General features: G+C 43.7%; 1 protein-coding gene across 1 annotated transcript in view; it reads right to left on the bottom strand.

The window, feature by feature from the left end:
• pcdh7a (protocadherin 7a) overlaps positions 1–18,439 on the bottom strand; it is a 38,750-nt gene extending 20,311 nt beyond the window's left edge. The window contains exons 1-4 of the mRNA XM_026170852.1: positions 18,072–18,439; positions 15,966–17,911; positions 12,572–13,748; positions 6,697–7,476 (exon numbers count right to left, since the gene is read on the bottom strand). Of these exons, the coding sequence (XP_026026637.1) occupies positions 6,697–7,476; positions 12,572–13,748; positions 15,966–17,389 (3,381 nt within the window). The 5' untranslated portion in view covers positions 17,390–17,911; positions 18,072–18,439. The remainder of the gene's footprint in view (positions 1–6,696; positions 7,477–12,571; positions 13,749–15,965; positions 17,912–18,071) is intronic.
• Positions 18,440–19,729: the final 1,290 nt, after the last annotated feature.

Genomic DNA, 19,729 nt, shown 5'->3' with positions numbered 1-19,729 from the left:
ATAGGTGTTTGATGATTCGTAAGTTGTTTCCTCTGTAGATGTCATGAGTTCAAAACTCAGTTTCAGCATCTTTTAACGAAAGCATGCTGATATTGTGTCAGTCCATTCTACATAATAAAATCAGTCCGTCCACCGAGCTGTCACCTGGAACATCGACTGGCAACGCTAAACCAATTTTAATCAAGTTGACTCACCCTAGATTGATTCAGTTTGAGTTTATCCAATCTGACTTGATTCCACACAATCTGAATTATTCAATTTAGCTGCGCTGTGCGCAGTCCAGTTCAGTTCAATTCAAAATCCATTCAAGCCAATTTAATTCGGCTCAACTCAATACCACTTAATGCACTGAAGATTCTTTTGTGTAGGTGGATAAAACCAGTCATAGGGCTACTAAGCTGTCTCGAATCCCTGTCTAGTGTGAGAAAGAGTGCTTTTGTTTAGCAATATTGGGTAAAATTGCTCAACCCACAGACAACCATTAAGGTAATGCTGGAAGGCAGATGAGCTGAATGCCGAGCTGTACAATGCGGAGCAGAGTCTTCAAGACGCAAATAAAAGGAAGCATCGCAGTGAGGGGCTTGCTATGTAGGTCTTTGTGTGTGCTCAAATGTGTGTCTGTGTCAGGGAGTTAAGAGAGAGTGTTTGTGAGCCTCCGCAGATGTGTGTGATTCTTGGAGGCAGAGTGTGCCCGGGCTTGTGAATGTGATTCCGATCCAGAGGGAATGGAAGAAGAAACTGATGTAAGAGATGGAAAACTTTCCTATCCACTTGTGTGTCATCATATTCTTATCAGACTTCATTTGCTTGCAGTGAAAAAGTGTGTATGCATAAGGATCTGGGAGGGTGTGTAATTATGTGCTATTATGTACACACAAAAGTGTTTCGGTGGGCACGTCTGTGTGTGTTAAAATCATAATTTTGACAGTGCCTGCCACATGTATCCCTGCTTCAGCTTGCCTGCGTGAGTGCATGTATCTGCTGGAAAGACATTCCCACATTCTTGCCATTTCCACAGAGAAGTTGAAACAAAAGCTGAAGGGAGGAGTTGTTAACACGGTAACATTATCAGCTGAACACCCTGTCTGTATTATCTTGTGTGGTAAACAGCTGAGACAGACAAGGGACTTCTAATCACATTCCAGCTCTGGTTGACCTTGATGTGTAAGGAAACAGACAATTTGTCTCCTTTTGCCTCCTGCAACCTCCCTCCCTCTGATTCTCTCCTTCCTTTGTCTTTCTCTGGCTGCACTTAGGCTGCCACACATGGAAGTGCACATGCTGTCTTTGTGGCTTTAATTCAATGAATCCTAAAAATAATCTCAACCTTTAGCATCGCCTGTTGCCCTTTACTTTTTACATTCACATTCTTATCTTGAGTCAAAGCGTTTTGAAGAGTATGGGCGACCAAAACATCACTTTAAAAACCTCATCTTCATCCCACTGAGGACATTTGGACTGCACCTTGTCTACGCTGGCTACATTGTGAAAGCAGCATGCCAGCCCAGCAGCAGTAGCAGCTGCAGTTCTCAATCATTTTGTGTTCAGTTGGAGCGCCGCTGTGCAATCTGAAAAGTTTCGGCAGCAGTCACGGCCCAATACACTCTACATAGTCCCGGAGAAAATAGCAGAAAAACAGGTGTGAAATGGCAGCTTCGAAATGAGACCAAAACAGTTCTTGTGCAGATGCAGCCTGCAGTGCTTTCACATTTACCATTTTTCAGGAATTTGAAACCAAATCTGGTCCTCAAGCTAAGGCTTTTCCCCTGTATTACAGAGTTATATCTGTGGAAGTGAGTGCAATGCAGCTGAAGATTTGTTTGGTCAGATTCAGTCTATGAGCTTAGTTTCTTTCAGTTAAATTTATATCAATGTAGCTGTTCTAACAACAGAGGAGTTCAAACAGATGGATAGCTCAAAACCTGTGATTGTAGATATGTCTATACTGTGTACAGTACTACACTGTAAACATGGAAATAAATAAATAAAAACATGAATAAAAAAGTAAAGGATTATTTTGTCCAGTGATCTTAAAAAACATGACAAAAACATTTATGAGTCATTTATAAATCTGATCGTTGCCTATATTTAAAATATAAATGTTGAATGAAATGATTTAACTAACAAACTATTATTCTTTCAATTTCAGCTGATGCTTCTAAATCTTAAATCGAAGGTGCGATGAAGATGCTTTTGTACTTCCATTCAACTGTGGCTCTTCATGCCAAGAGCCCACAAAGTACTGCTGAATGGCAGGTCGACAAAACTGTCAATAAAAGGGAAATTCGTGTTTCTCGATGTTTACAAATGTCAGTTTGTTTGTGAGTTTTAATAATGGACCTTCAGTGCACTTTCAGACGCAGACTATTTATGTTCGTACAATCTCGATCAAGCGGAAAATCAATGTTTACAGGGTAAGCAAGTGTTCTAAATCTACAGCCAAGCACCTAAGAAGGGATAGTGCGATGGTCAACCCTTTCTTAGTCTCCTTCCATCATTTAAACCTCTCTCACTCTGTCTCATTTCATTCAGTCTGGCTCATGTTTCCTCTCTCAAGTCCACTGCCTCTAACCCCAGCACCTCCCCTCCCCTCGTGCTTTGCTGCCAGGTCAGCAGATCAGTTTCAGTCTGGCTCAATGGGTGATCCCCACTTTGGTTACCTTGTCCTTCTCACCTCCCACTTACCTCCACCTCCTCATCTCCCATCTACTCGCCCCTTGAGCATATGGCTGGCTGAGTGGCCTGAACTCGTCGTGACTTTAATAAATACCTCAGTGTGCTGGTATCATCATGACAAGGGTCACGGGATGGTTACAGTGTGCGCATTCGTGTGTGTAACAAAGCAACAGGGAGGGGACAGTGTGTGGTTGTGTGTTTCTGTTTGTTTCTGGATGACAGTACCTTCACCTCTACGACCCAAATGCACGCTGCATGTTATCACAGGGGGCGTATGTGCGGATGCATTCATGTGGCATGCATGAATCTGAGTCTGTGACAGAGGCTCATCATATTTAATCCTGGAGGGATTTTGCTGAAATGAAAAGCTGCTTTTCAATTTTATAATCCAGTAGACCTAATCTCTCCACCCGCACCCGTCCATACAGTCCAATTAGATGGACAAGACTGGCCGGATGAGTCCTGTTCACCACAAACTCCCCTTCACCTGACCTTGCTGTGCCAATACAAGTGCCCCGTGTTGTGAGAGTCCAGCAGTGACCTTCACCAAGTGTTGCAGAAATGTGCAGTGCGCAAAAAACTGCACCGTCGACCCACCTGTTTCCACTGCAGTCTTGGCCTTGTTAACAGGACATTGATTGGACTTGGACTGAATGTGTGTGCATGGGTTTAAGATGATGTGTGACTGGTTCGATTCAGCCTTTGTGGCACCGAGCGCTCACCCGCCCCCGCACACCCGCTGGGTTCAGCAAGAGAGAAAGTGCACACTACAGTAAAAGAAGTCGCACTAGTGAAAATGCTGAGTCGATTTATTCTCGGAGGTCAGTGTGGCGCATGGAAGATGCAAGGGTACCAGCGACGGGGTGTTTAGATTTATAGCCTGGCATATGGCAAAGAAAGTTGGAGACTGATGGAAAGGAAGAGGGAGTGAGAGTTAAAAGGGGAGAAAAGTGAACAAGTGAAAAGTTCAAAGCGCTCTTTCAGATTAAGTTACACTCTGCAAAAAGGATGAAAACCAAAGATAACTGGAAAAATAACTGTTAAGTTTGATAAGCTTTAATTGTGGGTGACTGAGGACAACAGACAGGAGGAACCTTGTTGTGATGAATTGTGCATTTTTTTTGTGTGTGTGGTGGAGTTAAAGGGTGGAACAAGGCCACTTTGCCCATATTGACTGCAGTGCCATGTGACTGCTGTGATCATTAATGTGTCCTGATGCCAACGGGTATCCTGATGACCCACATCTCAGCAGTCCACTCTCAGTCTCTGGCTGCCACCCAAACCAGGCCTCTCTCTTTCTCTCGCTCTCTTGTCTTCTATCTTTACTCCCCGCTTTCCATGCCTCTCTTTTCTTGGAGAAACATACTCCTATCGTCTTTCTTAGAATTTGTCCACTGCAGGTGTAAAAGTGAAGTTGCAAGGAGCAGAGGTGGAGAGGGTAAACAAAACTAAATACCTGGGCTCAACCAACCTCCACAGCACTGGACAGCATGTAAGAGAGGTGAAGGGGAGAGTGCAGGCAGGGTGGAGTGGGTGGAGATAAGTGTCAGGGATGATTTGTGACTGAAAGATAGTAGCAAGAGTGAAAAGGGAAGGTGTTAGTGAGAGCTGCTATGATATATGGTTTGGAGACTGATGAAACGACAGGAGGCCAAACTGGAGGTGAAGAGTTGAAGATGTTATGGTGTGACCAGGATGGACAAGGTTAGAAATGAGTATATCAGGGGGATAGCACGGGTTGATCAATTTACAGACAAAGTCTGAGGCTGAGATGCTCTCGACATGTGCAGAGAAGGGATAGTAGGTATGTTGGGGAAAGGATGTTGAAAATGGAGCTCCTGAGCAGAAGGAAAAGAGGAAAAAGACAGACAACATTCATGGATATAGTGGAAATTAAGGGGGTCGGCGTGACAGAGGAGGATGTTAGAGACAGGGTGAGATGGAGGCAGTTGATCAACTGTGGTGAGCAAGAAGAAGAAGTTTGGTATTGAACCTCTATAATTTTTCTATTACTGTTAGAGACACACACCCCCGACCCCCAACACAAACACACACGGACACACACACTTCTTGTAGAATTTAGTTAAATAGCTAATCATTTAGACCACATTTCTGTTTTTTTCACCATTTTGTCCCTCACCATTTCCATTCGTATACAGATATCTTTCCCACTCTCTCTCTCCCTACTCCTCAGTGGACAATTTACATAAAAACAACCAACACTATTAACTGAGCTGTCTTGTGATCTTGTTTCCTCTTTGATGCAATCTTGCACTTTATTCATGAGCATCCAAGTTGGTCTGATGATGTGCTGACTTCAAATGAACAGCTTTTAATATTTTCACTGACCCAGTAAAGTAGCTTTAAAATGCAGAAGTTCTGCCCCATCTCGTTTACTCCATCTTCTTCCCCCTCCTAACCTTCTGTAATTCTCACCCACTCCTGATCTAATTCTATTCCAATTTCTGTTGGCATCGCAAATCCTACATCTGGCACATGCACACCACCTATTACTCCCGGAGTCTATCTCTCACTTGCACTCATGTATAAAATGCATATGCCTTCATGGAATAAGCACTACTGCAAGCAAAGTGACAGGCACCCACAAACAAAAACCTGCTCATGTCGCTAAACTGTTTGAGTTAACAAATTTTGACATGTAAGCGAAACCAAGTCACGCATGAGCTCCCAAAATCTTAGCCAGCACACACACACACACACACTGTGTATGAAACCAATGGGTGTTGGAAATTTTGGGGGTCAGCTTGGGTGGGGAGGGGGCAAACCTCACTGCAGAATGGGAGTTAATTACCACATCCGATCAATAATTCATTACTCTGTCAGTTTGTGTGTCTGTGTGAGTCTCTCTCTGCTCTGGCATGTTTTGAGTGCACATAAGCATGAACACCAAACTCTCCCAGTAAGCATTTTCTTTCCCTGGGAATGGCAGATTAAGAGGATTGAATCCGTAATGGATTAACCTCTGCAGTTTGTGTGCGTATGCATATGTGTGAGTGTTCCTGTGTGTGTGTGTGTGTGTGTGCACGTGCACTGAGCGGGATCAGAGAGCCCATGTATGAACTGATTAGCCTAAGAAGCTGCTCTCCTTCCCTTTTAATGACCACATCAGCACTTTTCTCACCACGTGGAGGATAAATGTAGACTTGTCTGTCAAGGAAATGAGAAGCCCGCCTCTTTAAGAAGGGTTAGCTGCCGTGATGATAGATAGTGACTGTGTCTGTGTATTTGTAAATGTGTATACATGTGTAGGTGGAGGGGTGAGTGACCATCTCTATGGTGCATTTATTTATCAGCAGGAATTCAGCTTTTAACTGCAGCGCCTGGATTGAAAACCAAAGCCATTGCATCCATTAACTATATGACTGATATTGTTTATGGGATAAACATATATATAAATGGAAGAAAGATAACAGCTTGACAAGGGAAACAGAAACACAAAATGACCAATTACCCTGCTGGAAGCAACTATTCACCCACACCCCTCTCTGTTTTCACTCCGACTGATCTCCTCAGGGGTTCATACACACGGTGTCACATACACACACGTGTGCGCGCGCACATATACACACAATCATGCACATTCACGTACTCTTTGGCTACAGTGTGAGCTTGATGTATGTGCCCTGTAGTAGATCTTGCTAAACAGAGGGCCGATGTTTGACATGGAGCGCACGCGTCTGACAGCAGGCTACCGCCACACTGCTCATAGGCTTAGTATGCTGACACAGACACAAAAAAGTGCGTAAGCATACACACACACACACACACTGACAGCTATTTTGTGGAGATAAAATGGTGTTTAGACATCAGCGACAGGGTTTGCAGTACAGTATGTCAGCAGATGTGTGAATAAGAAGACATGAAGCCTGGGATGAAAAGGAGGAGATCAGGAGCCACACAGCGGACAAAGAGACAAAGAGACAGAAAGAGCTGAGTTTTTTAAGACAGAGTTGTAAAGAGGGACCAGTCAAAAGAATATTCAACATCCAGTGCGCCTACCTGTTTGCTGTACTTGTTTCCAGTCTGGCAGCCATACTCTGAGCACTGGTCAGATCCCAGGGACATGGCATCTGCATTGCCACTGCCTCCACTACTGCTGCTGCTGGAACCAGCACTTCCCACACACCCACCACTGCCTACAAAGGTGTTAGAGGGAGGCAGCTCCTGGACTGCCTGGTGCTTCTTTCCCTCTGCTGGAGGTGAGTGAGGCTGAAGATTCACTGCGGGGAGGGGCGAGCTGGATTTGTAGTGCCGGGCCAGATCTGGGCTTGACTGATGCCTCCTACCACCGCCCATCCGCGGGCTTCCAGGGTCACCATCCACAGCACAGTAACGAGCTGCCAGGCGCTCACTAGCACTGCTCAGATCCTCTTCATCATCATCATTGGCATGGCGACGCAGTCCGTTGACTGTGACTATACCACTGTAGAGGGCTCTGTCTGACTTTCCTCCTCCAGGTCCATTCCCACTGCTTCCACTGCGCTTGTCCCTACGAGGCTTGCGTCCACGATCTGATCCCCCACCACGGCCAACCTGTGGCTGCGCCCCCGTGGGACCAAAGAAATCTTCCTCTGGCTCCTTCTTGCCGGCCTCATAGCCATTCTTACCCTGAGCACCACACTGCCGAGCTGTGACTACCAGAAGAATAACCAAGATGACTGCTGCGGCTCCTGCCAGGACACCAATTGCTACACTGAGGCGCTGCTTGCCTAACGCACGCTCGCTGTCTGGGTCCCCTGCAATGTCTAGTGACAGCGGAGCCATCAGGCTTCGGGCCACCTGGGGAGAAAGGGAATAGGGGGAAAGATAAGATGCAAATGCAGAGTAAAGAAGGAAAAGGAATGCAGAGACAAACCATCAATAAAAAGTTTAGAGCAGCAACTGTAAAAAGATGACACAGTGGGGGTGAGCCACAGAGAAACATCAAACAGCATCGTCATCTTAATTACACTGTGTTTTAGTGTGAGAGCTTCCCATTATTCCCAGACACATAGGGTGTCACTAAATATATAATTGCTCTTGCTTCCCAGTTGCAGCATTTCAAATTGTGCCTCCAATTCTTCACTTGTGATCTCGCATCTTCTGCAGTAGTAGAGAAAAAATCTGGGATTATACTGTTTAAAGCTGATTAAAAGAATAAAATGAAACTTTAGACATTGAGCTCATGGGCAGTTAGGAATGGGAAAAGTAGGAGAAACAGTCAGTAAATGTGAAAATAAATTCAAGAGACATTATGAATACACCCTCTGAATGCAAACTCATCTACTGTCTCATCAATGAACAATGTCCCTATTGTAAATGAAAGCGTAGGCATGGATTTGTTAAGGATTTGGTATCACAATTTTTGCACTGCGAATTGGACAGTTAGACAAATAAGGAGGCCACTGTAAATATGTGAGCTCTGTGGAATTGTCTTTAGAGCCATTTTTTCCCCCACATTTTAAGGTCTCAAGTTTGTTCTGTTTAGCATAATGGTTTTGTTACAAGGTAAATCCACGCTAATCCATTTCAATATACAGCATATTGCACATATTTTGTCTCTGGGCTTAAGATAGATCTAACAATTATCTTCCTTTATGAACACATATACAGGATTGAAGCTCAGACATGCTCTGAGCTTGTACACTAATAAAAGGATCATTATAAGAAAGTGGGTTATGCTGAAACACAAACACAGCCATTAGTGGATATGGAGCCTTGCTCGACAGGAGACAATGAGGCTGTGGTGTTCTGGTCTGCACAGCCCTGCTGATAATATGGGGTAGACTCATGAATTTAAATACGACTAATCAATACAAACCAGCTTTGTAGGCAGAATCATTATTTAGATGCACTACAAGTTTAGACAGATATGAGCACAGTGATATCTATTTATGCACCTACACATGCCCGCAGAGAGTGTAAGCTGTTAGCGAGACAACTCATTCAGCAATCCCGACACCTTGTCACAGAGCTCATACGACAATTTCTTTGACCCATCTAGACAAAAAACTACTGACTCATGTAATTCCTGCTGCCTGCTGCTTAAGAATGTTAGATAATAAAGTATGCAAGGATGGATGGGAGAAAAAGAAGTTAAATATGAGCCCTCGTGGCTTCAGATGGCTCAATAAAAAAAAAATATGGTATAACCTGCAGTGTTAGTAATACTGCAGAAAATTCTGCTCATACAGCTGCACTGTGTAACTTGCTCATTATACTACAAAAGGCATATGAGGCTTACTTATACAGAGGCATTCTTTTTGTTATCCATGAGCTGAGAATAAGCCTGGCAGTGTTGTAGTTCGTTGTTTTATCCCCATCTATCAGGGTTAAGTTTCATTGTTTTTCACTGAGTTGTGTTGGTTCTATTCCATTATTCTGCTTCCACTGCAGAGGGCCTCTCTGCCAGGCTCCGCTCTCCCATCAGCCCCACTGTTCTTTTGCCTGCAGTATTCCTTTCCATTCTCATTCTACTGGGCGTCTCTGGCATAGCGCATCCCCTGCACTGTCTGCTGTATTGTGTGTGCAGAACAAAGAGAACATTGCGATGGTGTGTCATATGTACAGATACCACTATGTGATGGTGCAGCCGCCGAGTCTCTGTGTGTTTGAGTGAGCACACAGGCACATGTGACGGCAAAAAACACGAAATGGTGCAAGGTGTATGCTTGTGAATCATCTCCTCTCTCTCTCTGTGTGTGTGTGTGTGTGTGTGTGTGTGTGTGTGTGTGTGTGTGTGTGTGTGTGTGTGTGTGTGTGTGTGTGTGTGTGTGCGTGAGTGAGTGAGTGTGCATGTGAGAAGATGAGACAGCCCATGTATTGTCATCCAAGTGTAGATATGCATGCTGTATGCAGGTATGGGTACAGCATACCTGCACAAGAACATTAGATGCCCCAAGTGTTGAGCGATATAAGCTGCCAACTCTACCCCTACATTTGAATTCAACCTTGTGACGCATCCCAAAATCCCAGAGGAATCTTCCATTCTGCTGCATGAGCTTTATTCTAGCTGGACCTAACATTAGCATCTATCTGTTCTACTCTCCAAGGATTCAGTTATCAGCATGTCACTGCAGATACTGATGCATCCAGACAAGGAGTCCACACAACTAGCCGATACTTGAAAAGTACTCATTCCCGGTTGGGGGCTCAATAAATTCACACCACAGAATAGCAACACTTTTAAAAATCTTACATTTTTAAGATGAAAAAATATATATTCATATATATATAGATGAACTGAGATAATATACAATTGGTCAAAATGTGTAAGTGGACGTCATAGTAGATCACACTTTTGATGTACCTTAAGGGGTCCCAAATGACAGCAATGTCTAAAATCTCACAACTAAATTCTTTCTTCTTCTACCTCAAACTCTGCAGAATGATATTCCAGATAATTATCCAACATGTGGCTCTCCCAGTAATGTTGGATAGAAAAGACTGGGGTAATTTTCTGCCGCGGTGCTACTGCAGCAGCAGCAGCCGTTTTCGTTCCCTAATTGCATCTGGCATCCATCCACCACTCAGTTTGACTTCATTATGAGATGGAGGTATTCTCTCTTCAATGACTTCTACTCAATTACTCCTTCAAGTTCCTCCTTACAGTCACACTAAACTATGCATATTGTAATCACAGACAGCTTTTATATCAGCTTGGATATATTACACCCTATTGTTTGATTCAGTGGCATGGTCATTTAGGCATACTGCAGCTAATTCTTCCTGCCCTGGTATTGTTTCATCACTTACCTCGTGATCTTTTTAAATTCTCATCTCTTTGATTTCTTGTTTTTTTTATATATATTTCTATTTTTAAGTGTTAAATTCATAAGGTGTTCTATTTACTCCCTTGTGATAAAATCATTCACCCTCTGTCTGCACTCATTTGTTTGACTTTGTTCGAAAAGATATCTGGATGCCAAATTGTCTCCACATGAGGTGAGTCAAAACTTTCAAGCTGAGGTAATACAGGATGTTTTTCCCTTGCTAAAACACAACATTTAGCTTTAAGTGTGGTTCAATACAAGGATTTAGATTACTCAGAGGGCATGTTTAGCACAGTTTTACTGTAGTTGCTATGCAACTGTCTAAAATAGCTATACTAACATAACAGAAAATGAGAAATTAGTTAAAGTTTACATTTCTCAGCTGGCAATCATATATATTCTCCAAGTGTCTCATTTTTAGTCATCTTCCCACCCAGGGAAGCAATACACTACAACAAGCATAGAACGAGGTAGAGTCTGCAAGAGGTGCATCTGCATTATAAAGTGTGCTCTTACAGATTCAGCTAACATTTTGCATAGGTTAGAGTTCAGTGGAACTTTTTATGCTGTCCATATTGACCAAAACATTTTTTTTGCTTGTTATATGTGTGCCTCTTACTACTCTTACTGTTCGCCTCACTACCTCACTACTATTTATACAATATTTATATTTATATAAATCATGATACATGCAAAGAGTGGACAGCTGAAGACCTTTTCCTCAGAGAAAATCTAAGAATCAGTTCCTGCCCAAGTTTCAAGTGGGAGTTGAAACCACAAGTTCAGCACAAACACTCTAACCACAAAGCCACTGAACCAATTTAATTAATTAAGCGCCAGTACCAATTTCCACACCAGAGATAAAGTTTCAGTAATTATTACCTGCCAGCATTTATAACTTAATTGAACATTTTTAAAGTGTAATGGGAAGTTCATTTGATTAATACGGAGGCAGAGGAGAAAGAAAGATTTCCACCAGCATAGCATAAGCTAAATTTGAACTCATACTGTTGTAGTTATTTTTGGTATCTCGGTAATGTCTTTGAGTCTAGTCAATTACCTCTGCACCTCTGTGTGGCTCTTTCAAGCCAACTCTGATCTTGCTCTGAAGACTTCTGTTTCAGAAAGCCACACAGATTTATTCAGTAATAGCAGATGCATTATATATTAAAGATTCTCTTTATTCTCCCAGTAAACATTACTCCTTTACCATTTGAAGTGGTTTACTTTATCTAATCTCTGCCCGTGTCTCTTCTCTTCACAGTGTGCTTCAAAACACAATGCAAACTCTATACTGCATTAATATTCAAGTCTATAGTTAAGAGACACGGCTCTGGAATAACTTCTATTCAAATGTACGAACATACTTCAACCTATTCTGTATCAGAGGGCCAAAACTGGGACAGGGCGATCTCTCTCTTGCTGGCTCTCTAACATACTTACCTCTAATGCTCTCTCTCTCTCAAACACACTCTTTTCCTCTCCTCTTTCTCTCTCACTCTCCCTCTCTCTATCACACACACACACACACACACACACACACACACACACACACACACACACACACACACACACACACACACACACACACACACACACACACACACACACACACACCTAATGCTTTCAGCTTTGAGTTCAATGTACCATAAAAGGAGAACCACTTCAGTAATAACAGTTATTTTAACCACACACACATTATAACAATGCATGCTGGACAAAGAACACACTCCAGTAGGCTCCAAACTACAAAGAAGCTGGCATTGCCAGTAGCCATCAATTGAGAAATGGGCTTCTTTATCTGGGGCAAATGTAGGCACATTTTCCCCCAAAAAACTGTCTGAAAATTACACCATGCAGGCTGCAGAATCTCTGCATTTATTCATTCTGCAGCCACAGCTCCTGCACTGTAATGTGTAGACATTGTGGCCGTTTAAGTAGGCCCCGGGGCAATACCATCGCTGTCAATATTTGTTATCATTATCAACAGTGTGGAATTGTGGTTCACATTTACCAAAAAGGGACAGTAGGTTTCATTAAATCTTTTACTTTGAGTTATTTAACTTAATGTACTCTGTGGGAGAAATCAGTTAGCATAAGACTGTATTAATACATGAAGTTACCTGTGCATCCACTAGTGAAGCATTAGCCAAGCTCTCATTAATGAAGACATGAACCAGCGCAGTGGCACAGAGAGAGGGGATGCCACTGTCATTCACTCGGACCACCAAACGATGTAGACCTCTGTGGCGGCGCTCCAGAGGCTCTGCCAGGGTGATCACTCCATTGGTGTGGCCAATCTCAAACAGTCGGAAGGGATTTCCTCCTACTAGAGAGTAGTGAAGATCAGCATTTGGGCCTGTGTCTGAGTCTATGGCTGTTACAGTTTTGACAATGGTGCGGGCACTGCTAGCAGGCGGTAGGAGGGTGTAGGACTCGTTGGCTGGAGAAGTAATTGCGGGGGCGTTGTCATTTTCGTCCGTCACAAAGAGCGAGACGGTGGCAGTAGCAGTTTTGCGAGGCTCACCTCCATCCACTGCCCGGACACGGAAAGTGTAGGTGGAAAGCTTTTCACGATCAAATGATGAAGAAGAGAAGATGGTTCCAGTGTTGTTCTCAATGGAGAACAACTCTTCATTCTCTTTTTTACCATCTTCTCCCTCTGATTTTTCTCCTGTCATCTTCTCATCAACTCCATCCATCTCTACAAAAAGACTTAGTTCTGCATTCTGACCTTCGTCAGCATCAGTCACAGTGACCATGCCAACTGGACTGTTGGCTAGCAGATTCTCCTTTACATAAAATGTGAAGATTTCCTGAACAAACTTTGGAGCGTTGTCATTGCGATCGGTCACCTGAACAACAACGCTGGCAGAGCCTTGTAAAGACGGGGTGCCTTTGTCCTTTGCAAAAACCCGCAGTTCATATCGCTCTCGCTGCTCACGGTCCAAAACCCCAGTGGCACGAATGTCTCCATTGTCTGCATCTATGTAAAATGGTCCATTAGCAGCAGGGTCGAGTGAGTAGGCAATTTCAGCATTCTTGCCACTGTCTGCATCTGTAGCTACAACAGTGACTACCCTTTCGCCAGGCGAGTTGTTCTCTGCAAAGTGGACCTCCACAACACTCTGGGCAAAGGTTGGAGCATGGTCATTGATATCTACAACTCGCACCATCAATGAGCTGTTACTAGAGAGACTGGGGCTGCCAGAATCTACTGCCACAATTGTTACACTGTACTCTTTTGTGGCCTCGTAGTCCAGCAAGGCAGAAGTGTGTAAGAAGTACTTTTTCTTGTTCCTGTAAAAAAAGAAAAAAGAAAAAAAAGAAACATGAATGCAATAGACATTTTACAGGGAAATGATATACGTCTGATCTCCGGTGGAGACAAATAATGATATTTCTTATTAAACTGCACTGGCACTGAGACACCAGGTGTTGCAGAAAGTTAAGTGGCTATTGTCTTGGTATTTTTATGGGAAATGTTCTATTATCATATCATACAAAATGTCACTTCTTTTGATTTTAGAAAGCCCAAGGTCACATCTTCAAAAGTCTTGTGTTGTCTCTCCAACAGGAAAAAAAGCATAGAGATACGTAGATCACAGTGATTAGAAACAAAAAAAAGACAAGCACTCAATTAAAAAGAAAGGACTAGAGAATACCTTGTTCTTTTTTTTTGCCTGAAAATTAACATCTGTCGAATAATTTCACTTTTCTTTCAATCAGCTCTAATATTTGCTACTTTAATAATCATTGGATTTAAAAACATCTTCCAAGGTGACTGCAATAATCTGTGAAGGGACACTAACACTGGAGAAACTGTGATTGTGACATTTTAATTAAAACCATGTATCGATGTGGTGAAGACCTCTTATCGTTACCACTTTGACAAATTTCTTTAGTCGACAATAGCCTTACATTCAATAAAACCACTAACCTCATTGTACAGGTGTCTGGTACTAACAATAATATCCTAAGAGGCTTTGTCTTTTTTTTCTCACTCCTGCCATTCAATGCCTTAAGGGAACATTCTTATAACTGACTGAAGTGCACTGACATCTGTAGTCATCACTGCTGGAATAATATTATTTAAAAGTGCAAAGCCCTTGACTATAATGAATATTTGTGCCTTAAGTTTACAGATTGTAAGATAGCTTCCCTACTTTGTAACGTTAGTGAATGAGTGACACTACTTGAACTAAGCTCAAGTGAAATTGGCATAGAAAAACACTTGAATTCTCTGTGAAAAACAGAGATCTAGATGGAAACAGTTTGCTGGATGTGTTGTTATCAGTGTTAGAATAAGCAGGTGTATATACATTTTCATATGCTGTATATTTCTGAATCATGATAACAGTTCACACGGTTCAAGGTTTGTATGGTATGTATGGTGAGGAGATACCAGTGAGTGAGCCAAGAAGTAGCTTCACATTAGTGTACAGTTTATGGAAAATGGGGGTTGACAAATTACAAAAGAAGAAGAAAAGCATCTTACTAAGCTAATAGGCTCCTTCTAGAACAACTTTTATTCACCATTCATCACTGATTCTACAAGTGTGCGAAACGCTAATGGGGGGGATTAAATATTGTTATTAAAAAATATATATTCCCACATTTGATGTTTTGATAACAATGGTAGAGAGTCAGGTCTTTGTATATGATTCAAAATCTCCCATAGGTGTTGTGCTGGGTTGAGATGGGGTTACTACAAAGACCATATGATTAATATCATTTTTATACTCATAAACCATTTAGTGACCCCTTGTGCCCTATGGATTAAGGCCATCAGTACAGAAATATTTCATCAAGCAATAAAGGTGAGCACTCAGGACACCTTTGTATTGATTTTTGGAGACCCTTGCCTTTAAGGGAACAAACTGTTCCAGGAACTTGACCTCCATAGCATGACAGAGCCCACAGAATCTCTCCGTATAAGGATCAAGGGTTCAAGTTTCCCTCTGATTGTTCACACATCTGTGTTCTTTGATAACTGAATTAATCACTGTACATAAGTGTTAATAAATAGCTATAAATTACCTGTGTTTGATGGAATTTTAAAGTTGTATTGTTTGATGTATATGACCCTTTTTTTAATAAACAATGACCTCGCTGTTGTTTTTCAACTCTGTCATTTTGATTCAGGTGCTTAATGATACATAGACACATGTTATTTTACTAATATTCTGCCTGTTTGCTAATGTTTTGTCCCCCGCTCAAGTGAAGTTGTGTATCATATTGAACTTTTATTTGAAATGCCTCATTACTTCATAATTACCAAAGATAACTTACTGTGTTGTGCTCCTTAAAAAATTTCCACCGTGCTTTGGCAAGGAATTATTATTAGGATAGAGGTTCATTATCTGACAGTGTGTGCCCAAGTAACTTATTATCTAGTCTTTGATTCAGTGTTGTTCAGCAAATGCTTAATGATAAACACTTATCCTGGCATGTTTACTTTTAACTTTTCAGGATTTTGTGTAAGTTATCACTGTTAACTGTTTTGGTTCATCTTACCTGTCAAAGGCGTCATCTGCAGGTAAGGGTGGGAGCACTGTTTCCCCAGCTGGCTTGAGTGTGAATGGGACATCTCCTACTACTGTGCAAGTCACAGCTCCATTCTCTCCCTGGTCCCGGTCTGACACCTGGACCAGAGCTACTGGTGTGTCCACCAAGACATTCTCTGGCACTAAAGAGGCTCCGTCTCGTACAGGGATCCGGCCAATTTTTCGGATCTCTACAACAGGAACGTTGTCATTTTCATCCCGAACAGCCAAAACTACCGTGGTTCGATCAGTGCGGGGTGGCTGGCCGCGGTCCCTGGCCATTACTGTGAACCTCAGTTGTGCCACTTCTTCTCTATCAATCCTGTGGAGAACACTCAGCCATCCAGTTGCTTCATCCAGCCTTAGGAGTCGCCTGACAGACTCAGTTGCAGCTCCAAAGACGTACTCCACTTGCCCATTGACTCCAATATCACGGTCTGACGCTCTAACCTGGAGGACAGGTGTACCTGGAGGGGCATTTTCTGCCATTTCTGCTTCATATGTAGACCTCTCAAATTGTGGGCTGTTGTCATTCACGTCAGAGATAGAAACACGAAGCAGAGCTTGGGAGGAACGTGGTGGGTTCCCTCCATCTCGAACCCTCAGGACAAGCTCATATGAATCTTTTTGCTCACGGTCTAAGGTGCCTTTCACAATGAGCTGTGGCTGTTTTTCACCATCTGGTATATCTGCCACTTGCAGTTCAAACACACTGCTTCTAGCTCCTCCCCCATTATCTCCACTTCTACCCCTCCGGTCCCCAAGCCCATCTACTCTAGTAATGGGGTTTCCTCCTGCTGTGCGTCTTGATGAAGTTGACCCAGCCCCACCGTCCTGAATGAGCTCATAACGGTCAATGCCGTTTCGCCCAAAATCTCTGTCTGTGGCAGTAGGAAGCAGGTAAAGGGTTCCAATGGGCCGATTCTCTTCAACTGAGAGCTGCAGCACGGGTGAGGGGAAGGAAGGTGTATTGTCATTGATGTCTGTGATGACAACACGGCCTTCAAACAGGTCTACCCAGCTCTGCAGTGGCCCGATCACTGACACTTCAAAGTCCAAGAAACACTCATTTTCATCAAATATCATCTGGCACTGGGGGAGTTTCTCTCTGTCGATGCGCCGTGGGCCGGTTGTCAGCTCACCTGTCACATTGTCAATCTTGAAGTACTCTGAGCCGCTCTCCAGGGCAAAGGTGACATCCCCACTGCCTGTACCTGCTGTGAGGCCAAGGTCTGCGGCTACGTTGCCAATCTTGACGTCAGGTGGACCCTCCTCCGCCACCCGGTACCGGAGAGCTGAGTCGGCACCCGGTAGCTGAGTCAGCAGCTGCAGCACTAAGACCACGAGGCTGAGAACCTGCGCCGCGGAGGAGTGCACTGCACCAAGCCTCTGCATGGCTCTTTCTCTCGCTTCTCTCCTTCCCGCTCTGTCTGCCTCGTAGCTGCGGCTCGTCTCTTCTTTATTTATGTTCTGGTGTACCTCACGGCGTGGGTGTTTGGTTTATCCTTTCTTACCCTTTCTCTACCACTCTCTGTGGACTGCTGCCTGAGGTCCGGAGAAAAGCTTTCTGACTGTAGTTCACTTCAGTGGCACAGGCTCCTTTCTTCTGTTCTCCTCCTATACTCAGTGATTTTTATTTTCAAACTTCTATAGCAGCAGTGCTCTTATCTTGCTGGGCTGTTTAAGCCTCAGAGATATAAAAAAATCCATCCTGCTGCGAAAAATAAAACTAATTTATCAGAATTGGATTAATCCACTTCCTCACTTCTTTCTCTTCCCTCCGTAAACCGGAGAGCTATCCGGACAAGGGCGCTTATCAGTTCATAATGCTATTTGTAACTTCTTTTTATTCCAGTCACATTTGGGACAGAGGCTTTTCTCGCGTTTTTCACAGTTAGAAACTGCAATGCAGCACCACTAGAGGAAAGAAAGAGAGAGAGAGAGAGAGGGAGAGGGAGAAAGAGAAAACAGCCTCTCAGCTCTCCGGATGGTCAAAATTTACTCGAATCTCAGAAAAAGAATGAAAATCTGTTTGAAACAAGTCTCTGGGATCCTGCTAGACGGGATCTTTTCTTACCTTCAGATCCAGCTGCGTTTTCCTCTTTTTCCCGCAGTGGAGCAACGTGCCAAGCAGTCGGATTCCTTCACGCAAGTTATCTGGAGAGAGGAGTGTTTTGCAAGCCGACTTTCTGATCATGTATTTTCTCATAAAATAGAAAAACCAGAGCCACTCTTTGTGGACTAAAAGGGGGGTATCCCGAGTGCAGCATCAATTTAGCATAATCCTGTGCAGCCCGTGTTCGGGATGGATGTCTCGGTGATGGACCGAGTGTAGATGCGTCTTTTTCCAAGAGTCCCGCATTCTCTCTCACTCCTCCACACGCGCCTCCTCCTCTGGTTTTTTTTCCCTCTCACCTGCACTGCTCGGGACTGCTGCTGCTGCCTCCGGTCTCCAGCAATGCTGCAGTCTCTCTCTCTCTCTCTCTCTCTCTCTCTCTCTCTGCCTCTCTCTCTCTCTCTCTCTCTCTCTCTCTCTCTCTGTCTCTCTCTCTTCGCTACTGCAACATTTTCCCCCATTCGCGTAACTCGATCGCTGAGCTGTAACGGGAGAGGCAGCAGAGGCGGTGTTGGGTCGCTGTGTGTGTATGTCGGTTACTGGGGACAGACCTCACCCCCCTTCCTGTCATATAGGAAGATTAAATGGCTTGGTGTCTGGGCTGCTGACAGCTCCTGGTGGGGAAATATCTTTATTCACGTATTCATACAAAGGACAAGAGAGACGGATAGAAAAGAGAGTGATCTGGCTGTAATACAAGTCAGCCCAGCGCTCAGTCATATTTCTGCTGGTGCAGCTCTTTTGCAGAGGCAAGTGTAGAGGGCTTCATTCATTCTTTTCTGAAAGAGGCAGAAATTGACACAGCCTTTGCGCTCTCACGTAATGGGAAATTGTTGTAATATTTACAATCCTGTGACGGGTATAGTTGCACGGCATGCGTAAACTGTAACCTATAGTATACCTTCCACAAGGCAACACTGCAACCAATGCTCTATTGTAAATAAATGCAGAAATAAATTCCACGGATGAATTAAAAGTGGTAAGCATGCTATCTACCACTTTTTCTGATTTTATTTTCTTTTCTTTTAACGTTCAGAGGTGTTTCGGTTGTTTCTTGGCTTTCACTGCCTCTTACATAGTCTACTCACACACGTGCGCACACTGGTGTGGAGTTGTTGTCTCTCAGCGGAGGGACCTGCTCGGTGAGAAGCGCAATGCAGCATCGGTCCGCTGCTTACTGAACACTACCGGGATTTCCACGTTGCTGCTCTACTACATCACCTTTGCATTTCTAATTTCCAAGCTAGTCAGGCCGTTTGTTATAGAGCCACTAGCACCGTTTGTCTCCCGGCCTGAAAGCAGGGAGTTCCCCATAACACATAACATTATTGACGGAGTGAGCCCTGTGCACCAGCCATTAGTGAACAGTTTATTGCTGACGGAGAGTAAACAAAGACTGACAAACTGCCTAGACGGGTGACATGTTGCCGTTTCTACCCTCTCTCCCACCCCCACTCCCCTTTCTCCCCCCCTCCCAGCTGCACCAGGAGCTGTGGGTGTGTAAAGCGCTTATGGGCCAATGTGCTTAACATTCAGAGGCACCGACACTCGCCCGCTTCAAGCGCACTCACGCCCTCTATTGTCTGCCCCACGTGCGCGTTTGTTTCCCTCGAAATGAA

Source organism: Astatotilapia calliptera, chromosome 6, assembly GCF_900246225.1.
Source record: "Astatotilapia calliptera chromosome 6, fAstCal1.2, whole genome shotgun sequence".
Lineage (NCBI taxonomy): Eukaryota > Metazoa > Chordata > Actinopteri > Cichliformes > Cichlidae > Astatotilapia > Astatotilapia calliptera.
This window is presented reverse-complemented; position numbering and strand designations above follow the sequence as displayed.